We start from the raw sequence: 19,459 nt of genomic DNA, 5'->3' as shown, positions 1-19,459 counted from the left end.
ACTATTTAACTGGCTGAAGAAAACTTACCAGGGAAGGTAACAACTATTAGTCCGGCGCACAATGTGATTGTTAATCATCTTTCCTTATAACATTCTTTGATATGTATATTTAAAAAGTCACTCTGGCAACCTTGAGAAGAATGGATTGAAGGGAATCAAAACTAATGGTCAAGTAGCCAGATAGGTGGCTGTTGGAGTAATCAGGTGAGAGACAATGGTGGCTTTGGGATTGTAGCATTGGGGATGCAAAGAAAGAAACATTTTAGAGAGTCGTAGGAGGAAGAATTAGTAAGCCTTGATGATTGGTTGGGAACAGTGAGTGAGAGAATCAAAGGTTATGTCCAGGATTGTGGCTTAAGCATCTGAAAGTATTTACTACACCATGGAACTTGTAGGAGGAACACGTTTTTTAGTTTGGGTGTAAGGGGAAGATGTGTCCTAGTACCTGTGGGATGTTAAGTGGAGATGTGGAGTGAGCAACTAGATACGTAAGTCTGGTGCTTAGAAGTTAGCCTGAAAACAGATGGTCCAGTGTATAGATGGTAATTGAAGTAAAAATTTCCTAGGGAGATTATATAGAATGGGAAGAGGATGGAATACTGATGAATTCCAGCATTTAACTTTTGCATAGAAAGAAGCCTAAGTGGCTGTAGTAGCATCGTGAAGGAAATAAGGAATATGGTGTTTTGAAAATAGAATAGTCAATTTCATTGAGTTCAGTATTTTCTAATCCCTCAGTGTATTCTGCTTCCATTCCATTTTACTCTCTGTGCCTATTTTTCTAGGACTCTGCACCGTCCAAAATAGTTGCTGCTAACTAGTCACGTGAGATTATTTAGATTAATTAAAATTAAATGAAAATGTAACTTTAATTCCTCAATCACATTAGTCACATAGCAAGTTCTTAATAACCATATGTGGCTAGTGGCTCTTATACTAGTGCAGATACAGAACATTTCTGTGACACAAAATTCTTTTGGAAGTCATTTCTAGTTTATAGCTGCTCTTTCTCCATGATTAGTTTTCAGCTCTGAAGCTGAGACAGAGATTACACTAAGTGCTTGTTCTTCAGGTTGGGGCTGTGTGTAACTTTATTTTCCCAAAGGATTGGGTGGAGGGCACCAAATGAGAAATGTTAAGAGCAGCTCTTAATGGTTTTTCCAATAATCTTATATGATTCTTACATTATTATTTAAATCTGATTTTTAAAATTCTTATCTCTAGAAATGTCACCTAAAGATTTAACCTGTTTTTCTTGATTAAAAAAATTTTTATTGCTTGCTCTTTTCCATATTCTAAGTATTAGATCAACTGGTTTATTGTGGTCTCTCTCCCTTCATTTTTTTCTGTTTAACCCTTTATTTACTTTGTAGTTAAATTAGCTTGTGGAATAAATTAAGTTTGAGATAACTGGCCAAATCTATATATTGATTTTTTATTCATCTTTGATAAAGACTGGCTTATCTGGTCTAGCTAAAGAACTAGATTTTTATGATCTTAGCCCTGCTGGGAAAAATCAGACACAGGGGGAGAAGGTCTGTATTTTGAAGGGACACAATTCTAAAATCTATACAAAAAAAATCCGACTTGAGAAAAGTACCATTATAAAATATAAGAATATTTAGATTAAGTTTAAGTGGTTGATTTATTGGCTTTTTAAAGTGATTAGACTATCAACTCAAACTATTCTTTACTGAGATTTTAAAAAACTGGATAATAAGTTCTTTAAATTACAAGTACAATAATTGTCTAATGAGAATATATGTTATAAATGTTACCTTCAAAATTAGGTATTGTGAATATCCAAATATTTTTAAAGATTTCACTTCATTGAATAACTATAATTACTTTGAATTTAGCTGTTGACAGAATCTGAGTAAGAGTCTGAATGGTTGGAGGTTTTTGTTTTGTTTTAGGGGATTTGTTTATCTCTAACTTTGAAAATTAGAAAACCTAATTTTAATGTAATTTACTCCTTCGGGGGTTTTAATGTTCAGTGTTGGGGAATTTCTGAACTGTAAAGATATATAATACGTGTATGTGAGTACATATATATGAATGTGAGAGAGACAAAGCACAATGGTGAAAACATAAATGAAGGGAATTTTATGTGTTTCAACTCAAGCAGGTGACTGATTTGTAAAGAAGTTCACTGGTTTTCCTTGATCTGGAGGGTTGTTATTTTTGTTGAATTTTATTTTAGATTCCATGTCTTTAACTAGCACTATTTCTTGGTGGAAAACAATGTTTATCATAAATGTTTTCTTGTCAGACACACACTACAGTCACAAATTTTTGCCACAGAGGAGATTACAATCTAATGGACTTCACACCTATTTGAATAATCTACTTGAAAAAAAATTAAGAATAGCCAATCTCATTCAGAGTTCAATTTTTCTAACTGCCAGAGCACCTCCTGTTACTGCTTAATAAAGGCCATCCTGAGGCAACTGAGTACACTGATTGCCTTTTTAAAAAGTACTGCTAGAGAGAATGTGTATAGAGAATAAAATATTATTATGCAGAGTTATGGATGAGCCTGGATTTGGAATGATTACCACTTTTTCCCAAAATGTTTGAACACCAGTGTAGATGCAAGTAATAATCTACACATTTAGGCCTTTGATGTCAACTTGAAAAGAACACTGTACAGTCAAGAATTCTAAGTAACTCCTAATTTATTCAGATTGCAGTTGAAAACTAAAAGAGAAATTTTTCTAGTCTTGTGCCTTTGTACAATAAGAACTTATTCTGTTACTTTTCCCAGGACAAAATTAGGCTTGACACATTAATTGGGTGTTATTGTAGATGGATATCTGATTATTAGGGTTTACTTTTTTCAGTTTATATGTACACACACACACACACACACACACTTCTTTGAGATTACATTTCTCCAGCTTTTCTAGCACATTTGAATACCATGTAGTAAACACCAGCTCTTTAAAATACACAATTCTACATTGGAGAAATGTTTGTTTAGGTCTTCTGCCCATTTTTGGATTGGGTTGTCTGTTTTTTTGTTATTGTATGAGCTGTTTGTGTATTTTAGAAGTTAACCCCTAGTCAGTAACATCACTTGCAAATATTTTCTCTCCCATTTCGTAGGTTGTCTTTTCATTTTATTTATGGTTTCCTTTGCTGTTCAAAAGCTTATAAGTTTAATTAGGTCCTGTTTATTTTTGCCTCTATTTTTATTGCCTCGGTAGACTGCCCTAGCAGAACATTGCTAAGATTTATGTCAGAGAATGTTTTGCCTATGTTTTCTTCTAGGAAGTTTACAGTGTCTTGTCTTATGTTTAAGTCTTTAAGCCATTTTGAGTTTATTTTTATGTTTGGTGTGAGGGAGTGTTCTAATTTCACTGATTTACATGCAGCTGTCCAGCTTTCCCAACACCACTTGTTGAAGAGACTGTCTTTTCTCCATTGTATATACTTGCCTCCTTTGTCACAGATTGCTTGGCCATAGGTGTGTGGGTTTATTTCTGGGCTCTCTATTCTGATCCATTGATCTGTGTGTCTGTTTTTGTGTAGATACCATGCTGTTTTGATTACTATAGCTTTGTAGTAGTGTCTGAAGTCTGAGAGGGTTATGTATGTATGTATGAAGACATACAAATGGCCAATAGGCACATGAAAAAATGCTCAATATAGCTAATTATCAGAGAAATGCAAATCAAAACTCAATGAGGTATCACCTCACACTGCTCAGAATGGCCATCATTAAAAAGTCCACAAATGATAAGTGCTGGAGAAGGAGTGGAGAAAAGGGAACCCTCCTACACTGTTGGTGGGAATGTAGTTGGTGCAGCCATTATGGAAAACAGTATGGAGATTCCTTAAAAGACTGAAAATAGACTTACCCTGTGATCCAGCAATCCCACTTCTGAGCATATATCCAGAGGAAACTCTAATTCAAATTGAAGGGAGCATTTGGACACCAAAATAAATAAGAGCAGTAATTAGTTATAAATTATGAAAAAGTAGGAAGTTGCTAATCCATATCAGTGATAGATACATAAACAGGGAATAAGTGAGGAGTCTTGTAGTATGTGGTAAATGAAGAGGCGGTGCTGAGAAAATAATTTTGTAATCATCGTAGCAAAAATTGGTTCAAGCAAATATCAATGGATGATAAATCTAGGGGGGAATTTTGATGAGCAGGACATTTGCATGACCATAAGATGGGTCCCCACAGATTGTGTATTTGTTGCAAGGGGGAAAATTGTAACTATAAAAAAGAAATCCAATAAACACTTTGGCTGGGTATTCAAAATTAACATCACCAGTGAGGGGCAGATGGATATGATGTTACTCTGGATGTGATATACTAAGACGGACACAATGTCACATATACTACAGTACCACATAAACTGTTGGAAATGTATAACCAAGAGGAAACATCAGACAGACCCAAAGTGAGGAATCTTCTATTAAAAGACAAGACAAAACCCTGTTCTTCAAAAATTTCAAGGTTATAAAAAGACAAAGGCTGTAGAAAGTAATCCATGCTACATAAAGACATAACAAGTACGTGGAATACATCATCCTAGACTGACTTCTGTATTGGAGAAAAAATGCTGTTGGGTCAATCGACAAAATTGAAATACAAAGGTAGATTGGTAATGTACCAACTGAAGATAACTCCTGTGATTCTGTAAAAGAACATTTCTATTCTTAGAAAATAAACACAAGTATCTCGAGGTGAAGTGCCATGATATTTGTAACTTATTCTCAGATAGTTCTGAAAAGTAATATTGTATAATATTTGTGTGTGTGTGTTTGAGACACACACACACACATACATACATACATACATAGAAAGTATATAATAAAGCAAATGGTATAAAATCTTTAAGACGGGTGAATCTGAGTAAAAGGCATACAAATCTTTGTACCATTATTCTTATGTTTTTTGTAAGTTTGAAATTATTTTAAGTAGTTTTTGTTATAAAAATAGCTATTTGGTGATTGACATATACACAAAAAACTAGCTAGATGAAAAAATAATTTTCATTTATTTCTTATTAGAAACCAAAATATTTAAAGTCTGGCAAGGTGAAAGTCTTTTTAGTACTTGCCAGACATCTCTTTAAGGTATAGCCAGGAAACTTACTTCTGCCTCCTTTAGCCTAACATCACCTTACGATGATGTTTCTTTGGCCTACAGGTTTTAAGAATTTCCACTAGCTTAGAAATATTGTGCTACAATTACTTTGTCTTCATGCTTTATTCAGCCTCAGTTGAAAATTTGGTTTTCAACAGCAACAGGCTGAGGAATGAAAGACCGACCATTAAGAGGTCAATGAACTTGCCCTGACTCTTTGCAGCCAGTAGGTATCCTTGTGTGTTGTATCACTGGTTGTTTTGGTTAGAGACTGATCAATTTTAAGGATCTCTTCAAAGAACCAGCTTTTTGTTTTATTGATTTTTCTACATAGTTTTCTGTTTTTATTTTTCCTTCTTTGGGGTTCAATTTATTTCATTATTCATTCATTTATTCATTTATTAGTAAGGCATAAATTGACATATAACATATCAGTTTCAGGTGTACAACATAATGATTTGATATTTGTACATATTGTGAAGTGATCACTACAATAAGTCTAGCTAACATCCATCACCATACATAGTTAATGAATTTTTTCTCTTGTGATGAGGACTTTTAAGATTTACTCTCCTAGTGACTTTCAGATATGCAACACAGTATTATTGACTATAGTCGCCATGCTATATGTCACATCCTCATTATTTATTTATTTTATAACTGGAAATTTGTACCCTTTGCCCTTCACCCATTTTGCTCACCCCTTATCCCCCACCTCTGGCAACCACCAGTCTGTTCTCTTATTTATGGACTTTTGTTTTTGTTCTTTTTAGATTCCACATGTATAAGTGAGATCATATAGTATTTATCTTTGATGTATTTCACTTAGCATAATGCTCTAAGGGTCCATTCACATTGCCACAAATGGCAAAATTTCTTTATTTTTTATGGCTGAGTGGTATTCCATTGTATGTTTACATCACATTTCCTTTATCCATTGATCTCCTGATGGACACAGGTAGTTTCCATATCTTGGCTATTATAAATAACGCTGTGATGAACATGAGGGTGCCTATATCTTTTTGAGTTAGTATTTTACCCAGAAGTGGAATTGCTGGATCATATGGTAGTTCTATTTTTAATTTTTTGAGGAACCTCCATACTGTTTTCCATAGTAGCGGCACCAATTTACATTCCCTTCAACAATGGGCAAGGGTCTCCTTCCTTGTCTTTTTGATAATAGCCATTCAAACAGGTGTGAGGTGACATCTCATTGTGGTTTTGAGTTTTACTTCCCTGATGATTAGTGATGTTGAACACCTTTTGTTGTACCTGTTGGCCATCTGTATGTCTTCTTTGGAAAGATGTCTGTTTAGATACTCTGCCCATTTAAAAAAGTGGATTGTTCATATTTTTTGTGATTGATTTGTATAAGTTCTTTATATATTTTGGATACTAACCCCTTATCAGATATATTCTCCCATTTGGTAAGTTACGTTTTCTTTTTGTTGACGGTTCCCTTTGGTATGCAGAAGCTTTTTAATTTGATGTAGTCTCAGGGCAAGGGACTTCCACCCCCTCCCTTGCCATTCAAACACACACAAATGTAATAAATACTTGTTAAAACCCATTATAGTAATATTTTCCTATGTTTATTTTGGTTTTCATTCTTCATTCTATGCTAATTTAATAATTAACAATGAAACTTTAAGATGGGTAGATTGTATGATCACTTTGCATCTGTCTGAGGAAGAATCAGATTAATAAAGAAAGTTTTGCCAAATAAACAAATGTACTTAATATGTTAAGCACCTATCAAATACCAAACACTCTGTTATATATTTTCCATGTATTCGTTCATTTAATATTCACTAAAGAGCATGCATGAGGTGCTTGCTACTATTTTCCCCATTTCCATATGAGAAAACCAAGGTCCAGAAAGTTAAGTAAGTTAATACAGTTATTAAGTGACTAGAAGCAGGACCAGAGCCCAGGTTTATCTTACAAAGCCCAGATTCCTAATGACTTCACTCTAATGCCTGCCAGAACCTGCAGGCAGGGGCCTCTTTAGGAGGCAAGAGCTTGTGCTTTGCTGGTGTCATTAACTAGGGCAAATGGAAACAAGTCATTTCCAGGGAGCAGAATGACCAGATCACCTTTCAAACCGTGTGTGTGTGTTGTGTGTGTGTGTGGTATGTTTCAGGCACGGGGTCTCCATGGTTTCTTTGAGTAAATGTTAAGGGTGATTCGCCTTACCTACCTAGGTTAATGAATGTTGGTTTAAAAGTTATTAGTGTTGGTGACAAATATCTCCTTTATACCCGAGGGCCAGTGGCTCTAGCTCACCTGTTGTTCCTGAGAACAAATAGCCATCATTCCCCGTAACTGATTCAAGGTGTGCTTTTCCTTATGCTTCTGGACAAAGTAGGCAAGATAATTTACCTGGATGAGGTGGGAAAGGGCCCTTATTTGTGAGGACTGACTGGGAAGACTCAGGAGATAATGGTAAGTTTCATGTGTGCGCACAGCCCTCAGCAGTCTTGCTTCAGTGGAAACACAAATACACCTGCAGGATCAGGAAGCAGCAAAGAGCCAGACGGGAGCCCAGCCTTTCTTGCCGTCCTGAAGGTAGAGTAGATCCTGGCACAGATGGCTGTCTTTTCCGTCTCGGCCAGAGGCCCTTGAAGGGGCAGAACACCTGGCTTCATCTTCCAGGAGGAGGCAGGATGGGCTAGCACCTTAAAAAGGAGATGAAGGCAGCGGTGGGACTTCATACTTGTTTTTTGTGGGAATAGCAGGATTGATCTGGAAGTCAGGGGCGAGAAACACGGAGGGTGGTAAATAAGGCAGCTCCTTCCAATAACACTCTGGGAGGGTGATGCTTTTCTTTTGGCTTACATTCGCCTTCAATAACAATGTGATTGCAAAGGGCTCCTGCACTGGTAACAAGAAAGTGAAGGAATTAAATAATAGCTCAGAGGAAGCAACAGATTTTTTTTCTGGTGACTGCTCCCCCGCTTACCCCCATGTCAGCAATGCAGAGACTTGACAGATGTTTGTAGTTTACTGCAGCATTTGGCTCCAGCTGTGCCCGTGGCATGGGCGGCAGTGGGAACACTGTGTTCCCCACCTGCTCATCATGTTCAGACAGGTGAGGGTGAGGGTGTGTATTTGAGTATGGTGCATGTGCCTGTGCCTGTGCCTGTGCGTGTGTGTGTGTGTGTGTGTGTGTCTGAAGTTCTATTTGTGAAGGTTATATCACAGCCTAGGAGTCCAAGCTAATGGGGCTTGGAGTTTTTTCTTAGTCAAGTCTCCAAAATAAATAAATAAGCTGTTAATACCACTTCCTCCCCAGTTCTACTCTTTTTAGATGAAGTCAAGGAGCATTTTGGTGTTCCCTGACATTTTAATTACAGGTGTAATTCCAGGATAAACATTATTTAGCTTAAGCAGCTTTAATTTGTTGGTAAACTGTCTGGCTGATGGTTATAAATAGAATATCTCCCACTATTTACATGTTCCTTTCAGGAAAAATTAGATAGGTAGATAGAGAGACAGACAGACAGACAGACAGACAGACAGATAGACAGAAAGAATCCTATACCTATATCCCAGAACTAGTTAACTAAATCCTAATTTTGAAATTTAGCCACCTTCTGGGCCTCTTTACTTTTGGGTAACTTAATTGTAAGTAGTATCTATTCATCCTACAAACACTTATCAGATATCTACGGCAACACGTCTTACGTTTTGGTATTTTTTGAATTACTCAGGTATTTGTTAAAAAATACAAGTGAATGCCTAGGTCCTTCCTTAGTCCTGTTGAATCTCCAAGGAATAGGTTCCAGGAATTTGATTTTTAAAAAGTCTGTTTTAGGCATGCTCTGGGAATGCAAAGATAAACAGGACAGTCTTTCCCCCCTGCTAGACCATGGTACAAATGAACAGGTAAGCTAGGGTGATAGGTTCACCCATGCTCTGGAGGAAATATGTGTGGGTCCCATCAAAGAAAGTGGCTGATTCTGCCACGGGGGAGGCCCGCCATTCCGCGGCTGCACAGCAAGTGGTGTAACACTGGCTCTCCATCAGGTAGGTCACTGGGAAGTATTCAGCCTTGTGCAGGGTGCCTGATGTTTCCTTCAAACCAGCAGACGTCAGAAGTGGAAGATGAACACACCTTGCCCTGTTCTGTCCTGCCGTAGTAGCCACAGATGGACTGGGTGGACTGGGAAGTAGGGAGGCTTGGCTAACTCGATGGCACTCTCCCTTACAAGCTCCCGTTTGTCAGTGTGGTAAAGGGCAAGGTCCACAGAAAAGAGTTAGAAAGCTCATTGGGCTTATACTCGGGAAACATGAGGTCCAGATCCGACCCTGCTCCTTATTAACTGGGCTATCTGCTTGGCCTCTCTGAGCCTTGTTTTCCCCATCTGTAAGGGCAGGTAATAATAAAATCTACATTATAGAGTTGTTTTGAGAATTATATAAAATAGAGTATATAAACTGTTCAGCTTTGTACCTGGCATGGGGTCAGCGCTAATGAATAGCATTTATTTATTTATCTGGTTTTATTGAGATATAATTGACATATAACACTATGTGAGGTTAAGGTGTACAGTATAATAACTTGAGTCACATACCTCATGAAATGATTATCACACTAAGTTTGGTGAACATCTGTCATCTCAAAACTAGATATAAAATTAAATATAGATACAAATTAAACAGAAAAATTTTTCCTATGATAAGAACTTTTAGGACTTACTCTCTTAACAGCTTTCATATATACCACAGATTTACTCTCTTAGCGACTTTCATATATAACATACAGCAGTGTTAATTATGTTGATCATGTTGTACATTACACCCTTAGTACCTGTTTATCTTATAACTGGAAGTTTGTACCTTTTGACTGTTGTCATCCAATCCCCCCAACCCCAACCCCTGACCTCTGGTAACCAAAAATCTGATCTCTTTTTCTATGAGTTTGATTTGAAGAATATTTGACCTACAACACTATGTAGTTCCTGTTACACAACATAGTGATTTGATATTTCTAAACATTTCAAAATGATCATCATGATAAGTCTAGTTACCATGTAATATATAGTTACTAACTATAAAGTTTTAACTATATTTTCCACACTATACATTTCATACTCATGACTCATTTATTTTGGAATTTTGTACCTCTTAATCTCCCTCACCCATATCTCTCTTCCCCCCAACCCCCTCCTCTCTGGCAACCACCTGTTTGTTCTCTGTATCTGTAACTCTGTTTCTGTTTTATGTTTATCCATGTTTTTTTTTAGTCCACTTATATGCAAAATCATACAGCATTTTTTTTCTCTGACTTATTTTACTCAGCACAATACCTTCAGGGTCCTACATGTTGTCACAGATGGCAAGATTCCATTCTTTTTTATAGCTGTGTAATATTCCACTCTGTATACATACCACATTTTCTGTATCTGCTTACCTATTGATGGGCACTTAGGTTGCTTCCATATCTTGACTATTGTAAATAATGCTGTAATGAACATAGGGGTGCATATATCTTTTCTAATAAGTGTTTTCCTTTTCTTTGGATATATAACCAAGAGTGGAACTGCTGGATCATATGGTGGTTCTATTTTTAATCTGAGGAGTCTCCATACTGTTTTCCACAGTGGTCACACCAATTTACAGTCCCACCAACAGTTTACAAGTGTTCCCTTTTTTCCACACCCTCACCAACACTTATTTGTGATCTTTTTGATGATAGCCATTCTGACAGGTGTGACATGATATCTCCTTGTGGTTTTGATTTGCATTTCCCTGATGATTAGCAATATTAAGCATCTTTTCATGTGCCCATTGGCCATTTGTAAGTTTTCTTTGGAAAATGTCTATTCAGATCCTCTCTAGGGTTTATTAATATTAGAAATCATAGTGGACCCCCATTTGTGTGTCCAGAGGTGACTTCTCCTCAGGCCAAGAAAGCCAACCCCTGTATTTACAGTGGCTCTCAACTGTTGTTATGCCCCAGGTCCCTGGATGGCTGTGACACCATCCTGGCTGTCCCAGGAGAATCAGGGCATTGTCAATCTGGGGCCCATTCTTGGTAGCTCAGGTAGGCTTGATAAAAGTCCCCAGGTCATTTGGACACCCACCCCCACCAAGGTACCTGCTTACCACTCCTGCTTCTACTAAGATTTACTGCTTTAGAGCAGTGAGTCATAACTGAGTGCACATATTAGCATCTCCAAAGGAGCTTTGTTAAAGTTACATGCTCTACAAACCATTGCAGACCTGATGAATCATAATTACCCTGGTGGAGCCCTGGTAAGTGTATTTCACCTTCCCAGGCAATGCTGATATACAGGCCTGGCTAAGAATTATTGTCTTTGTGAATATCTCTCTGCTCAATGCTGTCTCACTCAGCAAGCACAGGACTAAATCTTCTAGCAAAAAAAAAAAAAAAAAAAAAGGCATCCACATAGCTTTTTAAATCTCAGAGATACTGACCCTGTGGGTCAAACTAAGGAGGCAGAGCCCTTGGTGATAAGGCACATGTGTTAAGAGGAAGAACTGCATCTAAAAGGGCTCTGCGTGTAGCTCTGGACATAGCGTGAACTAGGCACTTAACCAAAGGCAGCTATTGTTGTCATCAATAATTGTTGTGTATTGGTCTCCGGGATCCTAGCTCCTTGGAAAGCCTGTTTTTCCATTTTAGGAGAAACGACTCCAAACCCAGGAATTAAGAAATCGACTGGCTGTTTGGGAAGCATTTAGAAAATGTGACAAGAGGTGTCATACACAGGCCAGCAGCAGAGATTCCAAGAAAGGAAAGCACCCTGGCCTCTGTTTTCATTTCCCTCTTTGCTTCTGAAATGAGATAGGACGTTGTTGGCAGCTGGTGTGGTGATGGGAGGCGATGGCCTCTCAGAACTCAGCCCCTAAGGTCTGTGAGCAACATGGTGAACCCCAGACTGCCACGGGCTTTGATGTTTGTCTCTCTTAGCATTTATATACTTGAGGTGTGGGACTCCTGGTTGCTGCACAAAGATAAGTGTAACCACATTTCCAACTGAGCCTACTGCAAGGTCTCAGCTCCCTGAGACTTGGTTAGAAGATGGGAAATAATGGACTCAACAGATGGAGGAAATTTTCTTTAGATGCTCCAGAAAAGGGGGTTATAAAAGACTCAGAATTAAGGCTAGAAGAGGTCATCCCACTGGAGCAAAGATTGGGAGATACAGGTACTGAAGTCACATGGAACACCCGTGAAGTACTTTGAGAAGTGCAGACTTCAGGACTATCTACATCAAGAGCAAAAGCATCAGTCACTGTATCTCTGGCCTGTATCACTGGTGGGGGCTGCAGAGCTCAGCTGGGGTTGCAGGTGATGCCCATGGTCTTTCATTTAGTCCTCAGCCCCTGAGCCTGAACCCTACTGGGCAGAGAGGCAGTCTGTTCAATCCAATTTCCAGCTTAGTTGACTACATAAAGTATTTCGGTTTAGTGGGTCCTTAAATAAGACAATTTTTCTTTAGTTCTAACCTCTCTCCTGCTGACAGTTCCTATCCTCCAGGGCCTTACCCCTAAACTGCCTGCTATTTATTTGAAAAGTACAGATAGCACAATACAAGCTGGTACTCTGGCAACCGTGCAAATCTATCACAGGATATCTAGCATGCAGAGGAAAACTGCACTCACCACCCCCCCCCCATGCTAGTCCTAGCAGACAGAACATGGAAAATACTCTCTCTTCTCTTGGCCACCACCCTCCCCTTACTGAAAGATAATGTGTGTGCATCCGAAATGGGGATGTGGAGTCTAGCTTTCTGGCCTCAACAAAGACACAATAATTCAGAGCGGACCAGAACTGAGCAACCAGCCAGTCAGCATCAGGCCTCTGGGGTCTGCGGGAAGGGTGGGCTGGCCTGTGCGGGTCCAGGGTGGGATGACAGTTCCGGGCTCTGATGCCTGCAGAACCCTTCCTGATGTGGCTTTATCAGATGAAACCTTACTCTCGCCGGTGGGAGGGTATGCTTTAGGAAGATTTCTGCAACACGACAAAGTGCTATTTAAAAAATCTGGGTTCTCCTTTCCTGAGCTTGGGCAAAAAAAAAAACTTGCCCTGAGATGGGAGAAGGTGCTTGTAGGCAAAGGACTGCAGGAGCGGGAGAAGGCTCCCGGCACTGGCGAGTAGCTTCGCAGCGGTGACACCGAGCGGCCGGCAGGTGTCAGTGCGCCCTCGCTGTGTCAGTGCGCCCTCGCTCTGCCAGCGAGCGCAGCTTCCGCCTCCAGGACCCCTCCTCACCGCGGTCTAGCCGGCGAGGTTCGGACCCCGGGCCTCCCTGATCCCTCAGACAGTTCTGCGGCTGGGACCACATGTGGCCGCCTCTCCCCAAAGCAGAGCTCTGACCTCTGACGGAGCCCGCTCCTCGCGGGGTGCCTCCCATTGAGCCCCAGGGGTTGGATCCGAACCTGTGCCTTGCTCTATCACCAGCTCCACTCATCCCGCCGCCGGGAGCACTTGCGGACGAGAGCAGCCCGGTCCAGGGCGAGGCTGCTCCAGATGCGACCCTTACCGGTGGTTGAGTCTCCTCATTCGGCTGGGGGTCCCCAGAACGCTTTCCTCCCGGGTCCCACTCAACCCGATATGGACACTCCCAGGTGCTGGATGCGATGCTCGGCCGGTCTGGAGATGCTCGGCGAATTCCCAGGGGGGACCTCTCCGCACTCCCTGGGCAAGCTCTTTAAATCCCTCGCTTAAGGTAACTCTTCCCTCCCCGGCCAAAGGGCTCGTCTCGCCAAGGGGGCAAGGCTCCCGTGGGTCCCGCGCGGGACGCGGGCTCCAGACCCGCGGAGGGGAGGCGCAAGGGGCGGGGAGGGTCGGCTTCCCACGTGGGGGCTGACGCCGGCTGCTCGGCAACGCGGGCTTGATCCTGGGGCTATAAAACCAGTCCACCGCGAGCGCCGCGGAGAAGCAGCGGCTCCGGCTTCGGTGCAGACGCCCAGCAGCCGGCGCGCCGCCGCCCGGCCACCCCCTGCACCTTCTCCCCTCAGCCCTGCGCTGCTGCCCCAACTCACGCTGCCCTCGGACACCGACCAGTCCGGTCGCGCTCAGCGCCCAAACTCGCAGGGCCGACGCCCAGGAGACCCCTCTACCTCTGCCGCGGCTCCTGGAGCCGATCGCCCACCCGCCCCGGCCCGCCTGAGGACGGGGGTGCCTTCATGCGGCCCCGACACCCCTCACCCTGCCGCCGCCGCCCCCGAGCTCCGCGCGCTGCGCCCCAGCCCCAGCAGGGCACGCAACTTTGGAAGTCCCGCGGCTCTCCGAGAGGCGGTAGAGTCCGCACTCTGGCCCCAGCTCGGGCCGCACCGGCCCCGCCGCGTCTAGGGGAAGCGAGAGAGTCGGTAATTGCTTCGGGGATGTAAAGAGACAGACATAGGACCCCAAGCCAGCATCAGCACCCCTCGGCTGCCTCCCGGGGTGGGGGCGGGCCCCGCACACGGTAAGACCTCTTGCTTTCGCTCAGGCTCGAGTCAAAGATATAGATAGAGATATATTTAATTTCCTGTCATCCTTCCGAGTCATCAGGACACCGATGATTTTTGTTCTCCTTTCTTGAAGAATAAATCTCTTCTTTCCCCATCGGCTCGACCTGCTCTCTCCCGCCGCTAAGAAATAAAACTTGGCTCTGTTTAGGAGCTGGGAGCAAGAAGGCGCCGACCCAGAGCGCCCGACGCACGGGTAGGGCGCGGTTGGCAGGAGCCCGGCCCATGGTCCGCTAGCGATCCCCCAGCTCGGGCCCGGCCTCCTTGAGGCCCCTTCCCCATGTGAGGCGCGGCGGGGCGAGCGGGGCGCAGGAGGAAGAGGAGGACCCACGGGCGCCGGGCCGGAAGGCAGCTGGCAGCAGGCCCAGGCGAGCGGGCATCCGCGTTCATGTTCCGCCAGGAGCAGCCGCTGGCCGAGGGCAGCTTTGCGCCCATGGGGTCCCTGCAGCCGGACGCGGGCAACGCAAGCTGGAACGGGACCGAGGCGCCGGGGGGCGGCGCCCGGGCCACCCCCTACTCCCTGCAGGTGACGCTGACGCTGGTGTGCCTGGCCGGCCTGCTCATGCTGTTCACTGTGTTCGGAAACGTGCTTGTCATCATTGCCGTGTTCACAAGCCGCGCGCTCAAGGCGCCCCAGAACCTCTTCCTGGTGTCTCTGGCCTCGGCCGACATCCTGGTGGCCACGCTTGTCATCCCTTTCTCGCTGGCCAACGAGGTCATGGGCTACTGGTATTTCGGCAAGGCGTGGTGTGAGATCTACCTGGCGCTCGACGTGCTCTTCTGCACGTCGTCCATCGTGCACCTGTGTGCCATCAGCCTGGATCGTTACTGGTCCATCTCCCAGGCCATCGAATACAACCTGAAGCGCACTCCACGTCGCATCAAGGCCATCATCTTCACCGTGTGGGTTATCTCGGCCGTTATCTCCTTTCCGCCGCTCATCTCCTTCGAGAAGAAGAAACGCGGCAGTGGCCAGCAGCCGGCCGAACCGCGCTGCGAGATCAACGACCAGAAGTGGTACGTCATCTCGTCCTGCATCGGCTCTTTCTTCGCACCCTGCCTCATCATGATCCTGGTCTATGTTCGCATCTACCAGATCGCCAAGCGCCGCACCCGCGTGCCTCCCAGCCGCCGGGGTCCCGAGGCCGCCGCCGCGCTGCCGGGGGGCGCTGAGCGCAGGCCCAACGGCCTGGGCCCAGAGCGTGGCGTTGGCCCCGTGGGCGCCGAGGCCGAGCCGCTGCCCGTCCAGCTCAACGGTGCCCCGGGGGAGCCCGTGCCTGCGGGGCCGCGCGACGCAGACGCGCTGGACCTGGAGGAGAGCTCGTCGTCTGAGCACGCCGAGCGGCCCCCCGGGCCCCGCAGGTCCGAGCGCGGCTCCCGGGCCAAGGGCAAGACCCGGGCGAGCCAGGTGAAGCCCGGGGACAGCCTACCGCGGCGCGCACCAGGGTCGATGGCGGCGACGGGGTCGGGGGTGCCCGTGGCCGGGCCCGGGGAGGAGCGCGGCGGGGGCGCCAAGGCGTCGCGCTGGCGCGGGCGGCAGAACCGGGAGAAGCGCTTCACCTTCGTGCTGGCGGTGGTCATCGGCGTGTTCGTGGTGTGCTGGTTCCCCTTCTTCTTCACCTACACGCTCACGGCCGTCGGCTGCTCCGTGCCGCGCACGCTCTTCAAGTTCTTCTTCTGGTTCGGCTACTGCAACAGCTCGCTGAACCCGGTCATCTACACCATCTTCAATCACGACTTCCGCCGCGCCTTCAAGAAGATCCTCTGCCGAGGGGACAGAAAGCGGATCGTGTGAGCGCGGAGTCCGCGCCGCGCGAACAGACTCGCGCCCACCGCAGGCAGCTGGGATCGAGGGGCGCGTTTATGCAGCCCCAGCACTCCGAAGCCGGGGTCCTGCCTATTCTGAGTTTTCTGGCCCGAGGGTTGCTCTGCGGGCGTCCTGCCGGCATCTGTACTCCCCTACCAGAGAAAGTCCTGACAAGGGGGAGGGTCCCCAATTGCTGTTAGGACCGCTCCTCACACGGAGCGATCTTCCTGGATTCTTGGGCCTCCGCAAAGCAGTATTGTTTCCTAAAGGTATTTTCACCTCCCAAGGTCCAGTTCTCATGGTAGTTCAGAGCAAGCAGTTGATCCCAGCGGGCATGGCTCACAAAAGGTTAATGGATGGGGGTTTCCCAGCCCTGGCTAATTGCTCTCCCCTCCCCCCAACTCTATTTTTAAACAAACGCTCAGGGCAGCCCTGCCCGCCCTCCCAACCACCCCCTGTAAATACACACTATTTTTGATAGTACATGGGGGTTGGGGGGTGGTCCCCAATGTCTTTTGGCTTTTGAGGTCGGAATCCTGGCTGTTGGAGATGCCCTCCAGGCAGACAGATGGTGTCTAGTTCAGGGCAAGCCTCTTTGCAATTCGATCCCTTTTCTACTGTCATTACCTCCCTCTGTGTCCTTTTCACCAGCAACTGGTGACTGTCCCTTGGGACTGGACCTGCTTTGAGATTTCCTGAGGGGGGAAAGATTTCTGTCCACTTTTCCCCCTGTGCCTAACAGCATAATTGCCTTTTCCTATGTAAATATTACAATGATGGACCAAGAAAGAAGTAAATGAAACTCTCTGCCTTGCAGCAGCCCTGTGTATAAAGCCATTATCCTCTGATGCATTCTTCGCCCCAGTACCTCACTTTAAAACCTCTTTCCAGTGTCCCCTCCCTCCTTTCCTCTGGGGCCACTGCTTGAAGTATATGTATGTTTCCATCTTTTATGTATGTGCACTCCTCCCTCCCCCAAAGTGCTGACTGTGGGAAATCTTTTACCTGCTGTTTTTAGACACAGAGAAGTGGAAATTATGTGGAAGAAGCAAACCTGATACAATTTGCCCAAGGTAAACAGTTTGAAAAGACAAATGGGCCTGCCAGAATGTACTGTTCCTGCCCCAAGAGCTCTTACATATCAAAGTGTTGTCCATTTTTCCTCCCTTTTTTTCTGGTTGAGCTCAAGTCATTGCTGAACTCCCAGAGTTTAGGGAGGAGGGTGGAGACTTTGTTTACATTCAAGTTTCCACATGTTTTAGACAAAGACTCTTTCAGGCCTGCACTCTTATTTCACTAAAGAAAAACTAATGTCAGCGGATTTTTTTTTTAATAAAAAGTTTACAGAGCAAATGTGAAATAAATATGAATTAAATGGTCTGTCTGTTATCTGAGTTTTCAAAAGTGTTAAGACTCGAGGACCATCTGATTTTATATATATTTGAAATTAAAAAAATACATATGCATTATAAAACCCCTTTAAAAATGCAAGCAATAACAAAGCTGCCATTTACCAAGTGTTTCTCCTGTGCTGTACACAATGTTGAGTCTGTTAGAAGCTCTTGCTTCATTTAATTTTCCCCCAAACCTATGAGGTAGGTATTGTTATGATCCCCACTTAACAGGTGAAGAAACTGAGTCTCAGAGGGCAAGTGGTTTGCTCAAGGTTAACAGCAAGCGGTGGGAATGCACGATGAGGCTCCAGGGTCTTTACTCTTCACACCAGAGCCTTGTCAGGCTTACATCAATAACACTTTGCAGATTGCTCACAGCAGTGAGGTCTCTACGCAAGGTGTGCTATACCCACAGAGCATGGAATACGTCCTCAGTGTGTAAATATACATAAAGTAAGTACATACTGCAAAATATTTTATACCCTAAAGTGGGTTACCCCTCAAAGTGTGTATATCTGCCAAAGTATGGTACATGCACAAAGTGTGCCGTATACTCCAAAATGTGCATCACACCCTGCAGTGTGATAATATGCAACATGCGGTATACGCCCATAGTATGGTATATGCACCAAGTGTGGTACAAACGAGTTCCAGTCCTGATGTCTAGGAGGGTCTAGACGGTCTATCTCAACCGTGTGGTTAAGATAATGGCACTTTGAAGCTGGAAAGGTCTGTAGAGATCCGGAACCCAACCCCTCGTCTTCTGAGAGGAAGTGACTTGCTCAGGGTCCCACAGCTCTGGGGCACATGCAGTAGGAAGCAACTGACCGAGAGTGGAGTCATCCTCGGGTAGGTACAGTCAGCGCTGATGGAGGGCTGGGGTTGAGGGGCAATCACAAGGAAAGGTCTCGGTTTGGGGAAAGACAGGTTTGCAAGGCCAGCCACCTACAACGCACCTGCAGACTGGCCCTGGATGCCCTGGAGCAGGTCTTCCGCTCTCCTCCAGCTCTTCCCCCAGGGCAGTACCCATACATCTCTATAGTATTAACTTCTTTGGTGGGGGCCAGGGTCTGTGGGCAGGGGTGGGAGGGCTCAGAGCCCTGAGAAGTGATCTGGGCTTTGAGGGGCCTGGGAGAAGGAAAAACATGGTTCTGAGGGGTTTTGTGGGAGGTGGGAAGGTGTCCACAATCATCAGGGTCATCAAAGCCTGAAGACAGGACGGTGGGCAGGCACTTGGCTCCAGTGACCCTTGCCCCGAGCTTCACAGGCCATGACCGTTGGCACCAAGGCTGCCTGGTGTGGTGCTGTGCCCTGCTCCCCACCCCCACTGAGGCCTCTTTCTCCCTTCCGGCTCAAGGCACCCATTGCCCCAAAGGCAAACAGCGCCAGACAATAGGCCAGCTCAGCAGGACTGCAGGACCTGGGCTGTGCATCCCAGACGCAGCCGTAGATACAAACACTTGCTGTTAACTCTCTGCTCTGCTGCCTTCAGCGAAGTGTTTGTCTTGCCTTCATCCCCAGAGGCCCTGCTCCCTGGGAAAGGGAGAAGTGTGGGCACTGGTGCCACAGAGGGCAAGCCTCTAGTGTCACTTTCCCCTCTCCCTGCATTCCAGCAGCAGAAAGGCCTCAGAGGTGAACGGGGCCTGGGGAGAGCAGGGGAGAGAGGGC

The 19,459-nt window shown here is 45.1% G+C and overlaps 2 protein-coding genes across 2 annotated transcripts; one reads left to right on the top strand and one right to left on the bottom strand.

Annotated features, from left to right (window-relative positions):
* Positions 1-6,860: 6,860 nt before the first annotated feature.
* Positions 6,861-14,980, bottom strand: LOC116667355. The gene is made up of 4 exons (XM_032492065.1): positions 14,785-14,980; positions 14,289-14,428; positions 13,621-14,246; positions 6,861-7,852 (listed from the first exon to the last, which is right to left on the bottom strand). The coding sequence occupies exons 1-4, from the start codon at positions 14,978-14,980 to the stop codon at positions 7,579-7,581; spliced, it is 1,236 nt and encodes a 411-aa protein (XP_032347956.1). The 3' UTR covers positions 6,861-7,578.
* ADRA2A (adrenoceptor alpha 2A) lies at positions 14,004-17,777 on the top strand. Its single transcript, XM_006194446.2, has one exon. It carries the CDS (start codon positions 14,979-14,981, stop codon positions 16,383-16,385), a length of 1,407 nt encoding a protein of 468 aa, XP_006194508.2. The 5' UTR covers positions 14,004-14,978; the 3' UTR covers positions 16,386-17,777.
* The last annotated feature ends 1,682 nt before the right edge of the window (positions 17,778-19,459 follow it).

The sequence above is a fragment of the Camelus ferus genome, chromosome 11 (assembly GCF_009834535.1).
Source record: "Camelus ferus isolate YT-003-E chromosome 11, BCGSAC_Cfer_1.0, whole genome shotgun sequence".
Taxonomy (NCBI): domain Eukaryota; kingdom Metazoa; phylum Chordata; class Mammalia; order Artiodactyla; family Camelidae; genus Camelus; species Camelus ferus.
Note: the sequence above shows the minus strand (reverse complement) of the source record. Positions and strands in the feature narration are given on the sequence as shown.

Coding starts and splice junctions, on each gene's coding strand:
- LOC116667355 (XM_032492065.1), bottom strand. CDS start 14,980: ATGAACGCGGATGCCCGCTCGCCTGGGCCTGCTGCCAGCTGCCTTCCG. Junction 14,429..14,784: donor CTGCCAACCGCGCCCTACCC/GTGCGTCGGGCG, acceptor CGCTTCCCCTAG/ACGCGGCGGGGCCGGTGCGG. Junction 14,247..14,288: donor TCGGGGGCGGCGGCGGCAGG/GTGAGGGGTGTC, acceptor CCCCGTCCTCAG/GCGGGCCGGGGCGGGTGGGC.
- ADRA2A (XM_006194446.2), top strand. CDS start 14,979: ATGTTCCGCCAGGAGCAGCCGCTGGCCGAGGGCAGCTTTGCGCCCATG.